This window comes from Pituophis catenifer, unplaced genomic scaffold (genome assembly GCF_029215685.1).
Source record: "Pituophis catenifer annectens isolate HBS135680 unplaced genomic scaffold, rPitCat1.0.hap2 SCAF_10, whole genome shotgun sequence".
NCBI classification, from domain to species: Eukaryota; Metazoa; Chordata; class Lepidosauria; order Squamata; family Colubridae; genus Pituophis; species Pituophis catenifer.
In genome coordinates, this window is record NW_027256890.1 from 20912329 (window position 1) to 20937607 (window position 25279).

General features: G+C 45.6%; 1 protein-coding gene across 2 annotated transcripts; it reads right to left on the reverse strand.

The window, feature by feature from the left end:
- Positions 1–587: 587 nt before the first annotated feature.
- NR1I3 (nuclear receptor subfamily 1 group I member 3) lies at positions 588–23775 on the reverse strand. Of its 2 annotated transcripts, none has more exons than XM_070950279.1 (9): positions 23714–23775; positions 17679–17849; positions 16123–16253; positions 13305–13501; positions 11847–12052; positions 10768–10913; positions 3711–3827; positions 2549–2654; positions 588–1458 (listed from the first exon to the last, which is right to left on the reverse strand). In XM_070950279.1, exons 2-9 carry the CDS (start codon positions 17828–17830, stop codon positions 1320–1322), a joined length of 1194 nt encoding a protein of 397 aa, XP_070806380.1. In that variant the 5' UTR covers positions 17831–17849; positions 23714–23775; the 3' UTR covers positions 588–1319. The 2 variants fall into 2 exon arrangements, with proteins under 2 accessions (XP_070806380.1, XP_070806381.1); XM_070950280.1 differs by lacking the exon at positions 23714–23775 and adding an exon at positions 20107–20256.
- Between the last annotated feature and the right edge of the window lie 1504 nt (positions 23776–25279).

Sequence of the window (25279 nt, forward strand, 5' to 3'; positions counted from 1 at the left end):
GTCACGATACTGCGACTGTCGTAAATACAAGTCAGTTGCCGAGTGTCTCTGAATTTTGATCATGCGATCGTGAGGATGGCACAACGATCGTTAAGTGTGAAGCCGTAAGTCACTATTTCCAGTACCATTGTAACTGGTCACTAAACGAACTGTTGTAAATTGGGGATTATCTGTATTTATGCTGGAGGAGCAAAAGAAGTATTATTTTGACAAGTGGGCACTGGAGCAAGAATACCCCCAGACCCAAAAGAAAGAAAGAAAAAAAGGAATAGAGCCAGGAGATGCCACTGAGGGATTTTTTGGCAGAAAACAAGATAGGAAAAAAAATTATATATATATGGCAATTAATATATATATATGTGTTTTTCTTTTAGCCAGGTTTTTCCTACGTAACCTGGCTAAAAGAAAAAAAACACATAAATCCTACGAAGAAGTAAGAATATATATATATATATATATATATATACATATATATATATATAATTTATATATATTATATAAAAATATTAGATAGATAGATAGATAGATAGATAGATAGATAGATGGATAGAAGAGGATAGATAGAAGAGGATAGAGATAGATAGAAGAGGATAGATAGAGTTAGATGGATAGATAGAAGAGGATAGAAGAGGATAGATAGAAGAGGATAGGTAGAGGATAGATAGAAGAGGATAGAGATAGATAGATAGATAGATAGATAGATAAAAGGATAGATAAATAGAAGAGGATAGATGGATGGATAGATAGATAGATAGATAGATAGATAGATAGATAGATAAGAGATAGATGAGGATAGATAGATAGGATAGACAGACAGACAGATAGATGAGGATAGATAGACAGATATATGCAAGTGGAAAAAATTTTAGGAAGCTGCTGGCTAGAACTGAGCACAGATTTTGGGAAGTTCTTTTGGCTGTATAGATAGACCTCTACTTACGGCTACAACTGAGGGCAAAATTCCTGTCGCTAAACGAGACAGCCCTTAAGTGAAATTTGCCTCATTTTACACCCTTTCTTGCCACAGTTATTAAACGAATGTCTTCAGTTGTTGTTGACGACACAGTCGGTAAGTGAATCCGGCTTCCCCCTTGACTCTGCTTGTCAGAAGGTCGCAAAAAGGGGACACTGTGACCGTCATAAATACGAGTTCTGTTGGCCAAGCCTCTGAATTTCGATCAGCCGATTGCGAGGACGCTGCGACGGTCGTGAGCGTAAGACGGTTCTGAGACCCTCGGGACAGTCACTAAACGAACCGTTTGTAAGTCAAGGACTACCTGCATATTTTCAAAGCAGAGATTTCTCCTCTATCTGAGTTTTTAGCTGATAATTTCAGAGAGGAGGGGGGTCAAGGAAGAAAGGTTTTGGCCTTCGTGGATATGAAGGATCTGACGGGTGTTTTCCACTTTTAGCGTCCGAAGCTCGGTCAACAGCAAAAGAAGTTTCGCATAGAGAAACCTTTTTTTAGAAGGAAAAGAGAAGATTAAAAGACTCATTTAATCCAATTTGTTCTGTCTTTCTTCCTCCTTCGTCCCTAATTCAAGGTAGTCCTCGATTTACGACCGCAATCGAGGCCAACGTTTCCAAGCCAGGCGGTGGTTAAAGTAAATTTTGCCCCTTTATTTCTCTACAGCAGTTTAAAGGAATCGCCGCCGTCGCAAAGCGAATCCTGTCATTAAGCGAATCCGGCTTCCCTCCCCTCCCCTTGACTTGGGTGGCAAAGCCAAGTCAATGGGGGAAGCTGGATTCGCTTAACAACCACGTGATTTGCTTAACAACAGCGATTTGTTTAATATCTGAGGTAAAACGAGGCCCCAAAACCTAGCGTGACTCACTTATCGACTGCCAGAAATTCTGGTGTCAATTGTGGTCGTAAGTTGAGGACTATTTATCATTCAGGCATCCCTTTAAAAATATTTCACTTAAAGCCATTTTGACTTTGAGCCAGCATGCTTTAAGAGGGGTGGACTTCAACTCCCAGAATCCCCCAGCCAGTATGCTTTAAGAGGGGTGGACTTCCACTCCCAGAATTCCCCAGCCAGCATGCTTTAAGAGGGGTGGACTTCCACTCCCAGAATCCCCCAGCCAGCATGCTTTAAGAGGGATGGACTTCCACTCCCAGAATCCCCCAGCCAGCATGCTTTAAGAGGGGTGGACTTCCACTCCCAGAATCCCCCAGCCAGCATGCTTTAAAAGGGGTGGACTTCCACTCCCAGAATTCCCCGGTCAGCCTGCTTTAAGAGGGATGGACTTCAACTCCCAGAATCCCCCAGCCAGTATGCTTTAAGAGGGGTGGACTTCCACTCCCAGAATCCCCCAGCCAGCATGCTTTAACATGGGTGGACTTCAACTTCCAGAATCCCCCAGCCAGCCTGCTTTAAGATGGGTGGACTTCCACTCCCAGAATCCCCCAGCCAGCCTGCTTTAAGAGGGGTGGACTTCCACTCCCAGAATTCCCTGGTCAGTCTGCTTTAAGAGGGATGGACTTCCACTCCCAGAATCCCCCAGCCAGCATGCTTTAAGAGGGATGGACTTCCAAGATTCTTACCTGCCTTCGGGCCAAGGATGCAGGTGATCGATGTATTTCTTCAAGGTGAGAGCGATCTTCTCCTGCGTCCGATCGATCTCCTCCCTTTGGGTCACGTCCACGTGGTCTATGAAGGGAGAGGTTTGTGGGTGCGGTGGAAGAAGAGGAGGGGGTCTGGGAGGAGTGGGGTGGGGTCCCCGATGAAGCAAAATGGGGCAAAGGCAAAGGAAAAGGCAGCTGAAGCCATCCTGGGCTCGTTAGGATTCAGGCTCAGAAGGTGAAAGCTTTGGAAGGGATCTTAGAGGTCATCTAGTCCAAACCTCCCTGGCCAGGGCAGGAATCCATCCAACGCATAGAATCCTAGAACAGAAAATCTGCACATAACCTTAGAGGTCATCCAGTCCAACCCCCTGGACAAGGGCAGGAATTTCAATGTATAGGATCCTGGAAGGGACAGTTCTGTCCCCGTACCCCACACGCACCCCAACAGACGGCCCGGAGTTAATAAGCCACACGACAAAACTCTTTGAAGATAAAGCTAGTAGCAACCCAGTGCCTAGCTGCCAATTCAGACTTTACTCACACAAAACAAAGATTAGACTGCCAGCATTCCGATAAAACGGGCAGAGTGTCAACAATACAAGGATTAATCCAAATGCAGTCTGATAAAGCAGGCAAAGTCCAGTAACGCAGAGATCATGGAGTATTTCCAGTTTTTGCTCATCACAAACTGAACCGGCCACCACACCCACATTTATACCCTGTGGGGTGTGGTCCAGTGACTCAGCTAATCTCTGGCACGCCTTCCCCTCTGCTGGGCACGCTTCTCCCTGCGCCGCTGTCGAGGATCCAGCCAGCACTTATCTCCTTCATCGCTGTCCACCTGTGGCTGCGGGGACGTGCTTGGCTCTGAGCCTATCGTTTGGCCTTCGGTGTCCTCCGGAGGCATTGCCGGAGAGGAGGGTCCTGGAGAGGGAGGCCTTGCCAACTCCTCTCCCTCACTCTCAGAGTCTGCATCTGTCGATAGTCCAGGCTCGGGCTATCGGAGCCACAACAGGGACTCTAGGGGTCATCTAGTCCGACCCCTTCAATCCAGAGCAGGGATCCTCATCTCCCCTGAATGTTGGGGAGGTGGGATAGATAGAGCCCACCCACCCCCCTCTCACGAACGAGGGTCTCTCACCTGGATAGAACAACACCAGAGCTTGCAACAAGACGTACTCGGCTTCGTGCAGCCTCAGTTTCCGCAAACTGATGTGGAATTTCAACAGCGGCTCTAAATAGATCTGTTGAAATCCAGCTTGGGGAGAAAAGAAAGAATTGGAAAAAGGAGAAAAAAAGGGGGGGGGATCAGAGAACCTGTGACATTCTGGAATTTAACCTGGTTTTACTCTACTTCCTTGGATAAATACCCCCGTTTGCCCACAGGAGGGTGCTTTCGCACAACCCAAGGCGGCTCCAATTTGACGCACTTGTGAAACGCACAGAGACAAACTCGCACCGCCCTCCCAGGGGGAAATCTCCATAATCTTTTTGCCATGCTTGGCTCCAGGGCTGTTTAATCTCTCCCCGAGATTAATTACAGCTTGTTCTATCTATCTGGACTCAGGAAAAAAAAAAACAAAAAAACACAACACACCAACAACACACCGGCCAGATGTTCAGCATCGTTTATCCGGGTCTTAATTAATCCGACGCTTTTAATATTAATCCCCCCAAGGGGATCCCGAGGACGAGGGTGTGTGTGGAAAGAGGGTGTGCTTTGTGAAACGGACACGGATGGGACACCAGGTTTTGGGGGGGGAACCCCCTGTAGCCATGATGGCGAACCTCTGGCACACGTGCCACAGGTGGCACAACAGAGCCATATCGGTGGGCACGCAAGCTCAGCTCTCAGATCTCAGCCACCTGATGTTTGGGCCTTCTGGGCCCACTGGAAGTCAGGAAACAGGCTGTTTCCGGCCTCCGGAGGGCCTCCAGGGGGGATGGGGAAGGCCCATTTTTTGTCCTCTCCAGGCTCCAGAGCCTTTCTAGGAACCTGGGGAGGGCAACAACGGCCTTCCCTACCCTTCCCCAGAGGCTCTCCGGAGGCTGGAAACGGCCCGTTTGCCGGCTTCCAGGCCTGGGGGAAGGCTGTTTTCGCCCTCCCCAGGCTCTTAGAGTCTGGGGAGAGCGAAAAAACAGACCTACTGGGCCCACCGTGCCTTCGCGTGCTAAAAGTGGGGGGAGCACAAGGGGCCGCATGTGCGGGGGGGCGGGATGCATAGAATTATGGGTGTGGGCACGCACGCGCGATGCCCCCCGCTTTTGGCACACGATGGCAAAAAGGTTAGCCATCACTGCCCTATAGCCTTCTCCAGAGGTTGCCGAACTACAGTTCCCAGCAGCCTCGTTGGTCGCGAAGGCTCTTGGGAGTTGTAGTTCAGACATACCCCCTCAATGCACATTGTGGGAGGTTTTTTGTTGTTTTTTTTTAAATCAAATTTCACCCCTTTTAGTCCTTTGGTTCCAATGAACCGTTTAAACTTCTAAACCGATGGTGGGATTCAGCCAGTTCGTACAGATTTGGGCGAAACGGTAGCAGAGATCGTCGGTGGGCCCGACCACTCGCCCTGGCGTAAAGACGTCCTATTTAACCACGTTTCTGAGGCTGGGCGCATGTAAGAATATGCGAAATGCACCGCTGTTCTAAACTGCTCTTTTCTTGGTCAGTTTTTCTACAAATGGGAACCTAGAATGAAATATATTACATATGGGTACGGCAGTTCTTGACTTACGGCTACAAGCAAAAGCGCGATTTCCATCGCTAAGCACGACAGTGGTTCAGCCAGCTGCGCCTGACTTGATCGTGGCTGCTGAGCGCAATCACTTTTCGTTGCTAAGTGACAAGGTCATTAAGCATGAACCTTTGTGTCGGACGGCGGTTGGGAAGGCCGCAAGTGGCGATCCCATGACCCCGGGACGTTACAACCGTCGTGAATGCAGGCCGGGTGCCAAGTGCTTCCATTTTAATCAGGCCGCCCTCGTCGTAAAAGTGTGAAAAAACGATCAAAGTCACTTTTTTTCAGTGCCGTCGTAACTTTGAGCAAATCATCGTACCTTGAGGATTATCCGTCAAGGCCACACAACCCTATTGGATAGCCCAAGTTTTGCCCGATTAGTACGACCCGCCGACCGGTCCTGAAACCAACCGAAAGCAGATTTCTCAATTTTAATTCATCGGGAATTAATTTCCCCATCGCCATTAGCACCATTCGCTCAGCAAATGGGGGCAGAGGGGCTTCTCCTAACGTAGCCACCAATGTTAGTTTGTTGGTTTTGAAGTTCGCAGGCTGGGTTTGAACCACGAAACCGGCCAAGCCTCTTTTCAATCACGGTGCCAGGCGGGGTGAGTGAGGCCTTTTTATACTGCAGCGTATAAATTAATCATTCCCCTGTTTTCTTCTGCAATCTGTACGTTGCTTAATCTACTGTGCCAAAGATCAGAGAGTTTTAAATAGCGAACTTTGTTCCGCATTACCGACCGACAAATTTAGGGATTAAACATTACGGGTGCCTACGGGAGATCGGAGGACTGGGAAATCTGATCGATACGGTTTTATGCAAGCTCAGTCCCTCGGGTGTTTAAAAACAGCAGCGAATAAATTTCTCGTATGTAATGAAATATGTATTCGCTCTCGGCTGTTTGGTTCGTCTTTCACATCGCCTTCCTCTCGGTTTCATTTCCTTTCTCGGAAAAATATATATATATAAAAATAGTTCCGCGAACTATACGTGATTGTGTAAGGGGCGCTTCTCAACCGTGGCAGTTTTAAGAGGGGTGGGCTTCAAATCCCAGAATTCCCCAGTCAGTTCGGTTTAAACTCCTCGAATTCCCCAGTCAGCTTGGTTTAAACTCCCAGAATTCCCCAGCCAGCTTGGTTTAAACTCCCAGAATTCCTCAGCCAGCTTGGTTTAAACTCCCAGAATTCCCCAGTCAGCTTGGTTTAAACTCCCAGAATTCCCCAGCCTGCATGCTTTAAAAGGAGTGGACTTCAATTCCCAGAATTCCCCACCCAGCTCAGTTTAAACTCCCCAAATTCTCCAGTCAGCTTGGTTTAAACTCCCAGAATTCCCCAGTCAGCTTGGTTTAAACTCCCCGAATTCCCCAGCCAGCTTGGTTTAAACTCCCAGAATTCCCCAGTCAGCTTGGTTTAAACTCCCAGAATTCCCCAGCCAGCTTGGTTTAAACTCCCCGAATTCTCCAGTCAGCTTGGTTTAAACTCCCAGAATTCCCCAGCCAGCTTGGTTTAAACTCCCCGAATTCTCCAGTCAGCTTGGTTTAAACTCCCCGAATTCTCCAGTCAGCTTGGTTTAAACTCCCAGAATTCCCCAGTCAGCTTGGTTTAAACTCCCCGAATTCCCCAGCCAGCTTGGTTTAAACTCCCCGAATTCCCCAGTCAGCTTGGTTTAAACTCCCAGAATTCCCCAGTCAGCTTGGTTTAAACGCCCCGAATTCCCCAGCCAGCTTGGTTTAAACTCCCAGAATTCCCCAGTCAGCTTGGTTTAAACTCCCAGAATTCCCCAGTCAGCTTGGTTTAAACTCCCAGAATTCCCCAGCCAGCTTGGTTTAAACTCCCCGAATTCTCCAGTCAGCTTGGTTTAAACTCCCAGAATTCCCCAGCCAGCTTGGTTTAAACTCCCCGAATTCTCCAGTCAGCTTGGTTTAAACTCCCAGAATTCTCCAGTCAGCTTGGTTTAAACTCCCAGAATTCTCCAGTCAGCTTGGTTTAAACTCCCAGAATTCCCCAGTCAGCTTGGTTTAAACTCCCAGAATTCCCCAGTCAGCTTGGTTTAAACTCCCAGAATTCTCCAGTCAGCTTGGTTTAAACTCCCAGAATTCCCCAGTCAGCTTGGTTTAAATTCCCAGAATTCTCCAGTCAGCTTGGTTTAAATTCCCAGAATTCTCCAGTCAGCTTGGTTTAAATTCCCAGAATTCTCCAGTCAGCTTGGTTTAAACTCCCCAAATTCCCCAGTCAGCTTGGTTTAAACTCCCAGAATTCCCCAGTCAGCTTGGTTTAAATTCCCAGAATTCCCCAGTCAGCTTGGTTTAAATTCCCAGAATTCTCCAGTCAGCTTGGTTTAAACTCCCCGAATTCCCCAGTCAGCTTGGTTTAAACTCCCCAAATTCCCCAGCCAGCTTGGTTTAAATTCCCAGAATTCCCCAGTCAGCTTGGTTTAAATTCCCAGAATTCTCCAGTCAGCTTGGTTTAAATTCCCAGAATTCTCCAGTCAGCTTGGTTTAAACTCCCCAAATTCCCCAGTCAGCTTGGTTTAAATTCCCAGAATTCCCCAGTCAGCTTGGTTTAAATTCCCAGAATTCTCCAGTCAGCTTGGTTTAAACTCCCCGAATTCCCCAGTCAGCTTGGTTTAAACTCCCAGAATTCCCCAGCCAGCTTGGTTTAAACTCCCCAAATTCCCCAGCCAGCTTGGTTTAAACTCCCAGAATTCCCCAGTCAGCTTGGTTTAAATTCCCAGAATTCTCCAGTCAGCTTGGTTTAAACTCCCCGAATTCTCCAGTCAGCTTGGTTTAAACTCCCCAAATTCCCCAGCCAGCTTGGTTTAAACTCCCAGAATTCCCCAGTCAGCTTGGTTTAAATTCCCAGAATTCTCCAGTCAGCTTGGTTTAAACTCCCCGAATTCTCCAGTCAGCTTGGTTTAAACTCCCAGAATTCCCCAGCCAGCTTGGTTTAAACTCCCCGAATTCTCCAGTCAGCTTGGTTTAAACTCCCCGAATTCTCCAGTCAGCTTGGTTTAAACTCCCAGAATTCCCCAGTCAGCTTGGTTTAAACTCCCCGAATTCCCCAGCCAGCTTGGTTTAAACTCCCCGAATTCCCCAGTCAGCTTGGTTTAAACTCCCAGAATTCCCCAGCCAGCTTGGTTTAAACTCCCCGAATTCCCCTGCCAGCTTGGTTTAAACTCCCAGAATTCCCCAGTCAGCTTGGTTTAAACTCCCAGAATTCCCCAGTCAGCTTGGTTTAAACTCCCAGAATTCCCCAGCCAGCTTGGTTTAAACTCCCCGAATTCTCCAGTCAGCTTGGTTTAAACTCCCAGAATTCCCCAGCCAGCTTGGTTTAAACTCCCCGAATTCTCCAGTCAGCTTGGTTTAAACTCCCAGAATTCTCCAGTCAGCTTGGTTTAAACTCCCAGAATTCTCCAGTCAGCTTGGTTTAAACTCCCAGAATTCCCCAGTCAGCTTGGTTTAAACTCCCAGAATTCCCCAGTCAGCTTGGTTTAAACTCCCAGAATTCTCCAGTCAGCTTGGTTTAAACTCCCAGAATTCCCCAGTCAGCTTGGTTTAAATTCCCAGAATTCTCCAGTCAGCTTGGTTTAAATTCCCAGAATTCTCCAGTCAGCTTGGTTTAAATTCCCAGAATTCTCCAGTCAGCTTGGTTTAAACTCCCCAAATTCCCCAGTCAGCTTGGTTTAAACTCCCAGAATTCCCCAGTCAGCTTGGTTTAAATTCCCAGAATTCCCCAGTCAGCTTGGTTTAAATTCCCAGAATTCTCCAGTCAGCTTGGTTTAAACTCCCCGAATTCCCCAGTCAGCTTGGTTTAAACTCCCCAAATTCCCCAGCCAGCTTGGTTTAAATTCCCAGAATTCCCCAGTCAGCTTGGTTTAAATTCCCAGAATTCTCCAGTCAGCTTGGTTTAAATTCCCAGAATTCTCCAGTCAGCTTGGTTTAAACTCCCCAAATTCCCCAGTCAGCTTGGTTTAAATTCCCAGAATTCCCCAGTCAGCTTGGTTTAAATTCCCAGAATTCTCCAGTCAGCTTGGTTTAAACTCCCCGAATTCCCCAGTCAGCTTGGTTTAAACTCCCCGAATTCCCCAGTCAGCTTGGTTTAAACTCCCCAAATTCCCCAGCCAGCTTGGTTTAAATTCCCAGAATTCCCCAGCCAGCTTGGTTTAAACTCCCCGAATTCCCCAGTCAGCTTGGTTTAAACTCCCCGAATTCCCCAGTCAGCTTGGTTTAAACTCCCCGAATTCCCCAGCCTGCATGCTTTAAAAGGAGCGGACTTCAATTCCCAGAATTCCCCACCCAGCTCAGTTTAAACTCCCCAAATTCCCTAGCTTACATGCTTTAAAAGGAGTGGACTTCAACTCCCAGAATTCTCCAGTCAGCTTGGTTTAAATTCCCAGAATTCTCCAGTCAGCTTGGTTTAAACTCCCCAAATTCCCCAGTCAGCTTGGTTTAAACTCCCAGAATTCCCCAGTCAGCTTGGTTTAAATTCCCAGAATTCCCCAGTCAGCTTGGTTTAAATTCCCAGAATTCTCCAGTCAGCTTGGTTTAAACTCCCCGAATTCCCCAGTCAGCTTGGTTTAAACTCCCCAAATTCCCCAGCCAGCTTGGTTTAAATTCCCAGAATTCCCCAGTCAGCTTGGTTTAAATTCCCAGAATTCTCCAGTCAGCTTGGTTTAAATTCCCAGAATTCTCCAGTCAGCTTGGTTTAAACTCCCCAAATTCCCCAGTCAGCTTGGTTTAAATTCCCAGAATTCCCCAGTCAGCTTGGTTTAAATTCCCAGAATTCTCCAGTCAGCTTGGTTTAAACTCCCCGAATTCCCCAGTCAGCTTGGTTTAAACTCCCCAAATTCCCCAGCCAGCTTGGTTTAAATTCCCAGAATTCCCCAGCCAGCTTGGTTTAAACTCCCCGAATTCCCCAGTCAGCTTGGTTTAAACTCCCCGAATTCCCCAGTCAGCTTGGTTTAAACTCCCCGAATTCCCCAGCCTGCATGCTTTAAAAGGAGCGGACTTCAATTCCCAGAATTCCCCACCCAGCTCAGTTTAAACTCCCCAAATTCCCTAGCTTACATGCTTTAAAAGGAGTGGACTTCAACTCCCAGAATTCTCTAGCCAGCTTGGTTTAAGATGGGTGGACTACAACTCCCAGAATTCCCCATCCAGCTTGCTTTAAGATAGGGAACCAATTCCCAGAACTCCCCAGCTAAATATGCTTTAAGATGGGTGGACTTCAACTCCCAGAATTCCCTAACATTCCGCTGGCTGGGGAATTCTGGGCATTGAAGTCCACACCTCTAAAAATTGCCAAGATGGAGGAATTCTGATGCAAGGTGACCGTAGAGGCAGCTCTGGACAGCTCCTCCCTGCAAGTGGAAGTGTCTGGTGCGATACACAACAATTGTGAATTCAAAAGAGGCACACAATGAATTCTCTTCCCCAACACACACACACACCGACCTACCCAGGGCGCCATCTTGGATGGTGTAGCAATGTGGGCCACATTTCCAAGCATTCGTTTCCTCGTTGAATACGGTGTTGAACTGGATCTGGCAGATCTCCAGCGTGGCTCCTTTTAGAAGGGAGATCTGGTCATCCATGGGCAGATTTCTAAGTGAGGGAGAAGGACCAAGATTGGAGACAAGAGGTTGTGTAGATGCTCTTAAGAAGATCCAACTGGATCGCCGGGGGTAATTCGGGCTCTATTTATTTCCCCCTTTTTGGTGATTGGCTTCCTTGGATGGCTTAGCCTGCTGGGGGAATCCTGGTTAGTTTAGGATCTAGTGGAGCCGGTAAAATGGGTCGATTGGACAGGTCTCCTGCATGAGTAGGGGGTTGGACTAGATGACCTGCAAGGTCCCGTCCGACTCTGTTATTCTATTCTATTCTATTCTATTCTATTCTATTCTATTCTATTCTATTCATCTCTTCTTGAAAACCTGCAGCAATGAAGAAGGAAGGAAGGAAGGAAGGAAGGAAGGGAGGAAGGAAGGAAGGAAGGAAGGAAGGAAGGAAGGAAGGAAGGAAGATGAGTAGATAAATAGATGAAGCAAAGGGAGGGAAGGAAGGAAGGAAGGAAGATGAGTAGATAAATAGATGGATCAAAGGGAAAGAAGGAAGGAAGGAAGGAAGATGAGTAGATAAATAGATGGATCAAAGGGAAAGAAGGAAGGAAGGAAGGAAGATGAGTAGATAAATAGATGGATCGAAGGGAAGGAAGGAAGGAAGGAAAGAAGGAAGGAAGGAAAGAAGGAAGGAAGGAAGGAAAGAAGGAAGGAAGGAAGGAAGATGAGTAGATAAATAGATGGATCGAAGGGAAGGAAGGAAGAAAGGAAGGAAGGAAGGAAGGAAGGAAGGAAGGAAGGAAGGAAGGAAGGAAGGAAGGAAACTAACTCCTGGAGACAAGCCGTTCCACCTATTCATTGTCCTCACCGTTAGGAAGTTTGTCCTTAGTTCCAAGTTTGCTAACTTCTCTCCTGGATCAGATTCTCCTGGAAGACGGGAGACCAAGAGATGGTCCATCCTCACAACTCCACCACTCACCGAAAAGTCGGGATGGCTTTGGCGAACTGGATGACCTGCTGGATCATGAAGGTGCTGAGGTCGGCAAACAAGGGCAGGAGGGAGAAGACGTCGGGCAGGGCCTCCTCCGAATGGTCCTCATGGGAGGGCAGGAGATACAGAGAAGGGAAGGACGCTTCCTGAGAACCTCCGGTGTCCGGATTGTGGAGGCAGAGACGGACTGGCGGCTGCGGAGAGAAGCTGGGTCAGATGCCTTCACCGAGGATGTTGTTGTGGGTGAGGACAAGGAGTGGGATGCTGGGGGTTCGGCAGAACCTCTAGCTAAGATTCTGTGCAGTTCGGAGAACCCCCAAATCCAACTCCTGGCTGGCCCCGCCCATCCCACCCCTCCCAGGAGTCCCCACATGGCCCGTTTTGGATGCAGGTAAGTGCAGAGCGTGTGCGGAGGGTTGGGGAGGGCGAAAAAACGGGCCTATTGGAAGTTCGGGAAAACCAGAAACAGGCCCGTTTCCGGTCTCCAGAGGGCCTCCGGAGCCTGGGGAGGCCGCTTTTTGCCCTCCCAGAGGCTCGAGGAAAGCCTCTGGAGCCTGGGGAGGGCAAAAATCCCCCCAATCCACTTCATGGAGTTGTTGTAGGGAAAATAAGGGGAGGGAGGAATATTAGGTATGTTCACCATCTTGAGTTTTGTATAAATAATAATAATAATAATAATAATAATAATAATAATAATAATAATAATAATAATACTGCAAAATCTCCCTTCCCTCCCCACTCCTGGGGGAAAGATACTGCAAAATCCCCATTCCCTCCCCATTCCAGGGGGCTCCAGGGGGAAGGATACTGCAAAATCCCCATTCCCTCCCCACTCCAGGGGGAAGGATACTGCAAAATCCCCATTCCCTCCCCACTCCTGGGGGAAGGATACTGCAAAATCCCCATTCCCTCCCCACTCCAGGGGGAAGGATACTGCAAAATCCCCATTCCCTCCCCACTCCTGGGACCAGCCAGAGGTGGTAATTGCCGGTTCTCCAAACTACTCAAAATTTCCGCTACGGGTTCGCCAGAACCTGTCAGAACCTGCTGGATTTCACCCCTTCCTCGGGGGTCATGTGATTGACCCCCTTTCGTGATCTTGGCTACCAGCCAAGTCAATGGGGAAGCCGGATTCCCTTACCAACCGTGCGGCTAACTTAACAACGGTGGCGATTCCTTTAACAACGGCATCCAGAAAGGTCGTAAAACGAGGCCAAGGTCACTTAGCAATAGGAATTTGGGGTCCCATTGTGGTCGTGAGTTGAGGACTATGACTATCAGCAGGCCCGACATCGGTTTCAACACCTAGATCTGGAGCTCTCGTAAAACCCAACCCGAAGAGAGGCTGACCCGGGTTACGGGAGTTGTGCGAAGGGAGCCCTGGAAGGCCGAGTTGGAAGAGGGGAGGGGAAAAAAATGGGAGATCAGCCCTTCTTAATGGCTCACTTGGTAGTGGATGAACTGGGAGAAAGTGGAGTCGAAGTGTTTCTTGTGGGCTTCGGTGAGGATCTCAATCAGCTGTTCCTGCTCCGGAGACAAGCCACGATCCGCTGAGGGTTCGGCTGGGAGAATTGGGCGGCATTTCTGCATCTTCTGCTTACGCAGCGCTCGGCGGGCGTAGAGGGCATCTTCCGACATGATCACTGGCAGAGCGGGGGAAAAAAAAAGAGACGATCATGGGGTTCCAATGCTGGTTGGTGGATCGTCCTCGATTTACGGCCATTCATTTAGGGACAGTTCAGATTTACTGTCTTTCCTTCCTTCCTTCCTTCCTTCCTTCCTTCCTTCCTTCCTTCCTTCCTTCCTTCCTCCCTTCCCCTCCCTCCTTCTCTCCTTCCTTCTTTCCTTCCCTCCTTCCTTCTCTATTTCCCCCTTTTCTTCCCTCCTTCTTTTCCTTCCTTCCTCCCTCTCTCCCCATCCTTCCTTCCTTCCTTCCTTCCTTCCTTCCTTCCCTCCCTTCCTCCTCCCTTCCTTCTCTATTTCTCCCTTTGCTTCCCTCCTTCTTTTCCTCTCCCCTTCCTTCTGTCCCTCGCTGCATGACATCCTTCCATCCTCCCTCCCTCCTCCCCCCTTCCATCCCTCCTTCCTTCTTTTCTTCTCTATTTCTCCCTTTGCTTCCCTCCTTCTTTTCTTCCTTCCTCCCTCCCCCCTCCCTCCTTCCTTCCTTCCTTCTCTATTTCTCTCTTTGCTTCCCTCCTTCTTTTCTTCCTTCCTTCCTCCCTACCCCTCCCTCCCTCCTTCCTTCCTTCTCTATTTCTTCCTTTGCTTCCTTCCTTCCTTCCTTCTTCCCTCCCTCCCTCCCTCCTTTACATCGATACTCCTTCCTTCCTTCCCTCCCTCCCTTCCTTCTCTATTTCTCCCTTTCCTTCCTTCCTCCCTCCCTTCCTTTCTTCCCTCCTCCCTTCCTTCTCTATTCTTCCTTCCTTCCTTCCTTTCTTCCTTCCTCCCTCCCTCCCTTCCTTCCCTCCTCCCTTCCTCCTCTATTTCTCCCTTTCCTTCCTCCCTCCCTCCCTTCCTTTCTTCCCTCCTCCCTTCCTTCTCTATTCTTCCTTCCTTCATTCCTCCCTTCCTCCTCTATTTCTCCCCTTCCTTCCTTCCTCCCTCCCTCCCTCCCTCCCTCCCTCCCTTCCTTCTCTATTTCTCCTTTTGCTTGCTTGCTTCCTTCCTTCCTTCCTCATCCCCAATTTTGCTCATAAGTCAAGGACTGCCTGGACCGTGAACCCCCAGCAAAGCACCAAGACCCTGAACCTATTTCTGCCTCTCTAGTTAGTTCGATCCCAGCCGCCGCCAGCAGCCTTTTTAACCCGAAGCAGATGTTAAGTTGGCTTCTTCTTTTTTTTCCCTTTTTTTTTTTTAGCATGTTGGTTTCCAACTTTGCTCTTTTTCCTTCTTGCAGAAAGTTGGCCAGTCCACTTAGGAACCCTCCAGCTGCCCTGTCTCAAATTCCTTTGCCCTGCCAGCCTCTGTCGGGGTTTTGAGGGGAGGGGGGGGGGTGCTTCGAGCATCTCTCTTTGCCCCCCCTTCCCCCAAATGGCCATTCAGAGGCCACCCTGGAGCCCTCCAGCCCTGGCACATGATGCCAGCTGCTGCGCCTGCCAGCTGCTTCCCTGCCTCGCAACCTGCCCAGGATTGCGGGTCAGAAGGCAAAGCTGCAATGCATCACTCCTCGCTCGCCTGCAGTGGCTGCAGCTGCCATCATGCGCTCCGGGTTTCTGTGCTTCCCCCCACCCCACCCCACCCCCCCATCTGTGCCCTGCGGGGGGGGGGGAGAGACAAATCCAGCCTCTCTCCTCCCCGCCGGATCCTGATTTCACCTCATCAGTTGGCAGCTCCAGAGAGCCTTGATGGCTTTGAGAGCCAAAAAACTCTTTCTCTGTTTGAGGGAGGGAGGAAGGAGGGAAGGGAATTGGGAAGCAAGTGAAACCAGAAATGAGAAATTAAAAGAAGAGAAAGGAAGAAGGGAGGAAGGAGGGAAGGAAAAGATAGTGGTAAAGGAAAGAAAGAAAGAAAGAGACAAAGATAGGGAGAGAAGAGGGGGAGGGAGGGAGGGAGGGAAGAAAAGAAAGAAAGAAAGAAAGAAAGAAAGAAAGAAAGAAAGAAAGAAAGAAAGAAAGGGAAAGTTAGAAAGGAAGGGAAAGAGAAGAAAGAAAGGGAGGAAGGAAGGAAAGAAAAGAGAAGGAAGGAAGATAGATGATAGATAGATAGAAAGATAGATAAATAATAGTGATGATGATAATCGATAGATAATAGTGATGATAGATAGATAAATAATAGTGATGAAAGATAGATGATAGATAGATAAATAATAGTGATGAAAGATAGATAGATAATAGTGATGATAGATAGATAAATAAATAATAATGATGAAAGATAGATAGATAATAGTGATGATAGATAGATAGATAAATAATAATGATGAAAGATAGATAGATAATAGTGATGATGATAGAGATAGATAGATAGATGGATAGATAGATAATAGTGACGATGAAAGATAGATTTATAGATAGATAGATAATAGTGATGATGATTGATAGATAGATAGATAGATAATAGTGATGATACATAGATAGATAGATAGATAAATAGATAGATAGATAGATAGATAGATAGATGTCTATTTATCATGATGAGAGAGAGAGATGATAGATAGATAGATAGATAGATAGATAGATAGATAGATAGATAGATAGATAGATAGATAGATAGATAGATAGATAATGATGATAGATAGATATATCGGTCGTGGACCCGTCACACTTACTGTCCTTCCTCATGCCCACCGCGAGGCATTTCTTGTACCGACAAGCTTGGCATTGTCTCCGCTTGGTTTTGGTGATGGGGCAGCTCTGGGTAAAGGGGCAAGTGAACTGGATGCCCTTCAGCACCGTCCTCCTGCAAGGCAAGGGGAGTCATGAGGACTAGAAACTTGTGCTTTTGCCTGCATCCGGCCAGAACCATGAGGACTAGAATCTGAGCTGGCTTTTAGATGCCAGAGATGGGATTGTCAAACGGGCTGAGTTTTCAGAAATGGCAAAAGTGGCCCATTCGATTAGGGGGGGAAAATGATAAAGACTTTCTTTTAAAAGACCAAAAACCTTCAGTGGGTTTTTGTTGAAAGCAACCTGGATTGATGATTTATGGATTTGGGGATTAAAAAAGATCAAAAGAGGAATAGGGAAGGATAAGATGTACCTAATTATTTGATAGAAGGAAGAATGGAAGTCATGTTTCATTTCCTTCTTTCCTTCCTTTCGTCCCTCCCTCTTTCTTTCTTTCTTTCTTTCTTTCTTTCTTCTCTTTCTTTCTTTCTTCCTTCCTTCCTTCCTTCCTTCCTTCCTTCCTTCCTTCCTTCTTTCTTTCTTTCCTCCCTTCTTCCTCCTTCCTCCCTCCCACCTTCTTTCCTTCATTTGTTCCTTCCTTCCTTTTATCCCTCCCTCCCCTTTCTTGCCATTTTTCTTCCTTTCTTCCTCCTTCCTTCCTACCTCCCACCTTCTTTCCTTTGTTCCTTCCTTCCTTCCTTCCCTCCCTCCCTCCCTCCCTCCCTCCTTTCTTTCTTTCTTTCTTTCTTTCTTTCTTTCTTTCTTTCTTTCTTCCTTCCTTCCTTCCTTCCACCTTCTTTTCTTCATTTGTTCCTTCCTTCCTTCCTTCCTTCTATCCCTCCCTCCCCTTTCTTGCCATTCTTCCTCCTTCCTTCCTACCTCCAATCTTCTTTCCTTTGTTCCTCCCTCGATTCCCTCCCTCCCTCCCACTATCCCCTTCCTTCCTCCCTTCCTTTCTTCCACCTTCTTTTCTTCATTTGTTCCTTCCTTCCTTCCTTCCTTCTATCCTTCCCTCCCCTTTCTTGCCATTCTTCCTCCCTTCCTCCCTTCCTCCTTCCTTCCTACCTCCCATCTTCTTTCCTTTGTTCCTCCCTCCCTTCCCTCCCTCCCTCCCACCGTCCCCTTCCTTCCTTCCTTCCTTCCTTCCTTCCTTCCTTCCTTCCTTCCTTCCTTCCTTCCTTTTTTTCACTGCTTCACTTTTTTTTTCCTTCCTCCATTCTTCTTTTCCCCTTTTCATTCTGCCTGCTTTTCCGGTACAGCATTGACAAATCCTGACTAAAAAAATACTCTTTTCCGAAGGCCGCAAAGTGCCCCGAGGGGCGAGGAAGGTATCGTTTCCCTCCTCAGGTCCCTAACCTCTGCTGAGAGAACGCCTGGCCTGAACTAAGCAGACGCTGCAAGGCTCTAGTCCTCATGGTGGCTGAGAGAGAGAGAGAGAGAGAGAGAGAGAGAGAGAGACCCAGGGCAGGAAGAAAAGGCCATCCATGGCCATGCCTACCGGAAGAACCCTTTGCAGCCTTCGCAGGTCATGACGTGGAAGTGGTAGCCGCTGGCTCGGTCTCCACATACGGCACATGTCTTCTCTTCCCCAATTTCCAGGTGGGGCTCACCCCAGAGAGTCCTGCCTTCGCCATCCGAGGAATTCTCCATGGTGCCAGGCCCCTGTTCCCTATGGGGAAATTTCACAGACTCATCTGCCTTCTTTCTGGATCGTTTCAAGGGATTTGCTGGCTGGGCGACTAAGGGGACAGCCGGGGCTCCTGTATTTTTCTCCCACAACAACCCGGTGAGGTAGGCTGGCCGAGAGAAAAAAACAACAACAACAACAACGAACTCACAGCTTCTCTGGCTAAAGCCGGATCTTGAACCCAGTTTTTCCTCAATCTTGAGCTAGGAACTTTATCATTGGACCATCCTGTCTTTCAAAGGTTATTATAATTATAGAATAGAATAGAATAGAATAGAATAGAATAGAATAGAATAGAATAGAATAGAATAGAATAGAATAGAATAGAATAGAGAATTCTTTATTGGCCAAGTGTGATTGGACACACAAGGAATTTGTCTTTGGTGCATAGGCTCTCAGTGGACATAAAAGACATACGTTCGTCAAGAATCATAAAGTACAACACTTAATGATAGTCATAGAGTACAAATAAGCAATTACATTATATTATATTACATTACATTAGTACTATATTATTATGTTTGTTATATTATACTATACTACATATTATACTATAATATATTATTCTATTGTATTCTATTCTATTCTATTTTCCATTCCTAATTCCTATTCTATTCTGTTCTACTCTACTCTTATTTCTATTCTATTCTATTCTATTCTATTCTATTCTATTCTATTCTATTCTATTCTATTCTATTCTATTCTATTCCATTCCATTCCATTCCATTCCATTCCATTCCATTCTCTCTTCTCTTCTCTTCTCTTCTCTTCTCTTCTCTTCTCTTCTCTTCTCTTCTCTTCTCTTCTCTTCTCCCCTCCCCATATTCCTTTCCTATTCTTCTCTATTCTCATTCCATTCCATTCTCTCTTCTCTTCTCTTCTCTTCCCTTCTCTTCTCTTCTCTTCTCTTCTCTTTTCCCCTCCCCATATTCCTTTCCTATTCTTCTCTATTCTCATTCCATTCCATTCTCTCTTCTCTTCTCTTCTCTTCTCTTCTCTTCTCTTCTCTTCTCTTCTCTTCTCTTCTCTTCTCTTCTCTTCTCTTCTCTTCTCTTCTCTTCTCCCCTCCCCGTATTCCTTTCCTATTCTTCTCTATTCTCATTCCATTCCATTCCATTCCATTTCATATTTCATATTAATTTGATTTACATGGTCACGCATCTCATCTCATCTCATCTAATATTCTATTCTATTCTATTCTATTCTATTCTATTCTATTCTATTCTATTCTATTCTATTCCATTCTATTCTATTCTATTCTATTCTATCCTTTCCATTCCATCCTATCCTTTTTTTCTATTCTATTCTATTCTATTCTATTCTATTCTATTCTATTCTATTCTATTCTATTCTATTCTATTCTATTCCTTCATTCCATTATTCTATTCTATTCTATTCTATTCTATTCTATTCTATTCTATTCTATTCTATTCTATTCTATTCTATTCTATCCTTTCCATTCCATCCTATCCTTTTTTTCTATTCTATTCTATTCTATTCTATTCTATTCTATTCTATTCTATTCTATTCTATTCTATTCCTTCATTCCATTATTCTATTCTATTCTATTCTATTCTATTCTATTCTATTCTATTCTATTCTATTCTATTCTTATATTCTATCCTATCCTATCCTATCCCATCCATCCATCCCATCCCATCCCATGCCATCCCATGCCATGCCATCCCATCCCATCCCATCCCATCCCATCCCATCCCATCCCATCCCATCCCATCCTTTCTATTCTATTCTATTCTATTCTATTCTATTCTATTCTATTCTATTCTATTCTATTCTATTCTATTCTATTCTATTCTATTCTATTCTATTCTATTCTCTCTTCTATTTTCTCTTCTCTTCTCTTCTCTTCTCCCCGTATTCCTATTCCTATTCTACTCTATTCTCATTCCATTCCATATTTCATATTAATTTGATTTACACGGTCACCCATCTCATCTAAGCGACCCTGGATTGCTCATCCCGTAAGGGCTGATCCAGTCCAAAAGTGGAAAAACCCCAGTTCCACCACCAGCAAAACTTTACCAAGATCGAATGCGCACTCTAGGTCAATCCTTGCTTAGCCAAAACCTACTTCCTGCCTCTCTTTCCACCTTAGGTCCATGTTAGACCCCTCACAAGCCGCCTTCCAGCTCCAAGGGAGGACCCTGCTTGCTGGCAGGAAAATGCTTAGATAAAAAGGAAGCGAGAAGGAAAAGTACCGAACAATCAACTCCCCAACCTTGTTTTAGCCAAGCCGAGTGTGCAAAGTTGTTGTACTTAAGGCTGTTAGCACCTAAGCAAATGTCACGCTCAACTCCTCCTTTTGATTGCTCATTCGTGGGTGTTTAAAAGGACAAGAGTTATGCAACCCGGTGGGGAAGAAAAACACCAAGCAAAGGTTGGGAGAGAGAGAGAGAAAAAGAAAGAAAGAAAGAAAGAAAGAAAGAAAGAAAGAAAGAAAGAAAGAAAGAAAGAAAGAAGAAAGGAGAAAGAAAGAGAGAGGAGAGAGTGAGAGAGAGAAAAAGAGAGAGAGAGAGAAAGAAACAGAAAAAGGAGAGAGAAAGTATGAGAGAAAAAAGAGAAAAATGAAAGACAAAGAAAGAAAGGAGGAAGGAAGGAGAAAGAGAGAGGGGAGAGTGAGTGAGAGAGAGAGAAAAAAGAGAGAAAGAGAGAGAGAGAAAGTGAGAGAAAAAGAGAAAAAATGAAAGAGAAAGAAAGAAAGAAAGGAGGGAGGGAGGGAAGGAAGGAGAAAGAGAGAAAGAAAGAAAAGAAAGAAGAGAGAGACAGAGAGTAGAGAGAGAGTGTAAGAGAGAGGAAAAGAGAGAGAGAAAGAAAAAGGGAGAGAAAGAGAGAAAAAGAGAAAGAAAGAAACAGAGACAGAGAAAAAAAGAGAGTGAGAGAGAAAGAGAAAGAGAAAGAGATAGAGACAGAGAAAAGAAACAGAGAGTAAAAGAAACAGAAACAGAAAGAGAATGAGAGAAAGAAAAAAGAAAGAAAGAAAAAAAGGAAGGAAGGAAGGAAGAAGGAAGAAAGAAAGAATGAAATAAGAGAGAAAGAGACAAAGAGACAAAAAAAAGCAGAAATATTTTAGTGGCACTTTTTCTAACTACGTTTTTTTAAGTGGGATCTGCTTGGAGGATCTACATGCATCGGTGGGCTGCAGCTATAGCTCATACCTTTTTAAATAATAATAATAATAATAATAATAATAATAATAATAATAATAATAATAATAATAATAATAATAATAATAAATTATTATTATTATTATTATTATTATTATTATGAAGTGCTTTTTACCAACCTAGACTTCCACAGTTCTCCTAGAAAAAAAGGAGAAAAGAAAAGAAAAGAAGGAGAAAAGAAAAGAAGGAGAAAAGAAAAGAAAAGAAAGAGAAAAGAAAAGTCTCATTAACCCAAAGCAAGTGAGGATAAGGAGGAGGATGACTGAAGGGGAATTTTGTCAATGTCATCATTGACAAAATTCCCCTTCAGTCAATTGCAAAAGCCGCTTTCCCTGGAACAAATCGTACCGTGCCAACAACAACTCCCAACATCCACATCTGCCTATTGCGGGAAGGCCCAACCCAGTCTCAACCTCTGGCTGACTGCGTGACGACGAACCACAATAATAATTGAACGCCAGCCGGCAATTGACCGAAGAAATCCCCATCGGTCAATTTCGAAAGGCAGCTTCGCTTGGGAGAGAGCTGACATCCCGCTAAGTTACTATTCATATGATTGAAATCTTTCTCTCTCTCTCTCTCTCTCCCGGGGTCTTTGAGAAGGACTCGGTGGGTGGATAAAAATGCCATTTTTTTAAAAGAAAACAAACATCTGGCTGAGTGTGCAACCAACCACGACAATTCTGACAGTTGCCAGATCCTATTTTTCATCAGCGGATTACAAAACTGTGTCCCGATCCACACAGATACTACGCCAACGGATTGCGACACCGAATATTCCTGGAACCGAAGCCCTGCGAATGAAGGTCAGCTAAAGAACTGGCAGCTGTGATTTCACACAATTGCGTAAACACAACAGGCCATTAGGTTAATGGATGTGTTACACAAGCAGTCCTCAGACTTACGACACTTGTGGGAGCCCAAGAGTTTCCGTGGCTAAGTGAGATGTTGATCGAAGTGAAGGTTGGTCCCATTTTTACCACTTTTCGGGCCACGGTCGTTAAACGGATGACCGCCGCCGTCGTGAAATTAGGAACAGGGTCGTTCAGTGAGCCTGGCGTCCCCGTTGACTTGGCTCGTCGGAAGGTCGCAAGAGGGGATCGTGTGATTCCCGGGGAATTGCTGCGACGGTCGTAAATATGAGTCAGTTGCCAAGTGATTTAGTTGAAATCGGGTGAGCATGGGTCGGGCTGCGACGTAAGAGTGAGAAACGGTCGTAAGTCACTTTTTTCGGTGCCGTTGTAACTTTGAACGGGCGCTAAATGAACTGTGGTAAGTCGAGGACCAGCTGTACATCGCAAACGACAAACACCAGCAAATGCAGGCAGTTCTCGACTTACAACTGTTCATTTAATGACCGTCCAAAGTTACAACGGTACTAAAAAAGTGACTTATGACCACGTTTCACACTTACGACCTTTCCAGCATCCCCACAAACAGGTGATCACAATTCAGATGGTTCCTATTTATGACCGTTGCCGAGTCCTCAGATTGCGTGATTCCCCTTTTGCGATCTTCTGATGAGCAGATTCAACGGGAGAGCCAGATTCACTTTGATGACCATGTGACTTAAGAACATCACTGATTCCCTGAATAAAGCTGGCACGAAAGGTCGCAAAATGGGGCACAACCCACTTCGCAAATGTCTCGCTTAGCCACAGAAAATTTCAGGCGGTCGTAAATCGAGGACGACCCGTGCCCCAAAGTTTGTCTTTGACCAGAAAGATAATGGTGGTTTATTTGTTTCTTCAAAAGGTTTATTGGTTGCTACAAGGATTGCATTATTGGAAAGCAGGAAGACTATCAATAAACTCCGATTCGAATCTAACGTGGGAACCAATGGGCGAACTGGTAGCGGCGGCGGTGGGAGGCTCCGCCCACCGGCCCGCATGTCTCTGTCCATCCACTACTGGTGGGAACCCATTGCCAATCCTTTACCCCCCAATCCTTTATCCCCCCCCACCCAAGAGATGAAACGATAGAAGGTGTTGAAGCTACAGGAACCTTGGGGTGGGGTAGGGAGTGATCACGCAATATTTGGGATTCAACATTATGCAAGCACAACCAATAGAACGGAGTCAGACTAGAGTGTTGGGCTTTAAGAGAGCTCATTTCAAGAAACTGAAGAGCGAGAGCTTGGGAAGGATTCCATGGATGAGAATCCGCAAGGGGAAAACACCTCAAGAAGCTTGGGAAATTTTGAAAAGTGAGATTATAAAAGCCCAGTCTAGCACAATACCAATGAAGAAGAAGAAGAAGAAGACAAATAACAGCTCTCAAAAAGAAACCAGCATAGCTGCGTAAAGAACTCCCTGATAAATTGAAAGACAAAACGGACAAGTATAAAAAGTAAAATATCAGAATATCAATAGCCCCAAGCCTGCAAAGATGAAGTGAGGAAAGCTAAGGCTCATCATGAAACTTATGGATTACCATTTGTCTGAAATGGTATATAGGGTTTCCTTGCCTACGCAGGGGGTTGGACTAGAAGACCTCCAAGGTCCCTTCCTACTCTGTTATTCCATATGCTATCAATTAAATCCAGAAATTCTGATCGACGTTTTGCCCCAGAGGTGAAATCTAGCTTGTTTTCTCCAGCCACCTGTAGATTGTTGTGGGACAGGGCGATCCTTTCTCTCGACCCGTCTTGGCTTCCCTTACCTGCTTGATCCGTGCCGCTTAAGACACACCTTGGTGTGAAGTTCTTGACAACCTTCCTGGTTATTTTCCCCACGGACTAGGAGATCTCCAAAGTTGGGGTGGGTGGGAAGATCCAGACTAATTCCCTTTTGATAAGGGAGGATACAGTTGTACTTTGAACCCGTGAGCAAGCGGGAGAGAAGGTGCCAGCTGGCCCGTGGTTGAAGGTTGGCGGAGAGGGGAGGGAAGGGAAGGGAAATAAACCTAGCTGGAGAGGCGAGAAGGAGGGTTGCAGGTTGCCTGAACCCAACGGCACGGATGCCAAGCTTCCTTCAGACAAGATGGCAAGGTGGTCCTCGACTGACAAGCATTTGTTAAGAGTTATGATGGCACTGGGGAAATGTACAGGAATTCCTCGACTTAACAACAGTCCATTTGTAAGTTGGTTGTAAGCCGAGGAGTAACTGGGGTTCATTTTTTCACTGAATCAACAAAATAGTGTGAAAATTAAAGGATTTTTTGTCTCTTCATTCTCTCTCTCTCTCTCTCTCTCCCTCCATCTATCTAGCTATATCTTCTCTCTCTATCTCTTCTCTCTCTTTCTCTTTCTATTTCTATCTATATCTATCTCTTCTCTCTCCCTATTTATAACTATCTATCTATCTCTTCCCTATTTCTATCTATCTATCATCTATCTATCTATCTATCTATCTATCTATCTATCTATCTATCTATCTATCTATCTCTCTTCTCTCTCCCTATTTATATCTATATCTATCTATCTATCTATCTATCTATCTATCTATCTATCTATCTATCTATCTCTTCTCTCTCTCTATTTATCTCTCTCTCTCTCTCTCTCTTCTCTTTCTCTATTTATATTATTTCTCTTGTCTCCCTATTTATATCTATCTATCTATCTATCTATCTATCTATCTATCTATCTATCTATCTATCTTTCTCTCTCCCTGTTTATATCTATCTATCTATCTGTCTATCTATCTATCTGTCTGTCTGTCTGTCTGTCTATCTATCTATCTATCTATCTATCTATCTATCTATCTATCTATCTATCTATCTATCATCTCTTCTTTCTCTATATTATTTATCTCTTCTCTCTCCCTATTTATATCTATCTATCTATCTCTTCTCTTTCTCTATTTATATTATTTATTTCTTCTCTCTCCCTATTTATATCTATCTATCTATCTATCTATCTATCTATCTATCTATCTATCTATCTATCTCTTCTCTCTCTCTTTTTATATTTATCTCCTCTCTCTCTCTCTCTCTCTCTCTCTTATACGCACAAACACACTAGCACAGAGACAGGTTTGACACCCAGTGTTTTTATTCGCGCTGACTTACCTCTCACCTGGATGCCTGAAGCAACATTTTCGTAACCGGGGCCGCTTGCCGGTGCCCCACTTCAGTTCTGGGGCCAAACTCCCTTTTAGCCCAAAGACAAGCAGCAAAATTTGGGGAGTCCGTTTAGCAACTCCCGGGGATCCCTCATGGCTTTCCAGGGTCACCAGCAGGTACTCGTCATGGGCCTCACCGGGTCCGGAGTGCCAGTACTGGTTCTTG

What these genes read in the sequence shown, in the direction of transcription:
- NR1I3 (XM_070950279.1), bottom strand. Translation starts at nt 17,830, where the DNA reads ATGGAGAATTCCTCGGATGGCGAAGGCAGGACTCTCTGGGGTGAGCCC. An exon ending in GGCTGCAAAGGGTTCTTCCG is followed by an intron (nt 16,254 to 17,678) that starts GTAGGCATGGCC and finishes CTTGCCTTGCAG; the next exon opens with GAGGACGGTGCTGAAGGGCA. An exon ending in TCTGGTGTTGTTCTATCCAG is followed by an intron (nt 2,655 to 3,710) that starts GTGAGAGACCCT and finishes CTCCCTTCATAG; the next exon opens with ACCACGTGGACGTGACCCAA.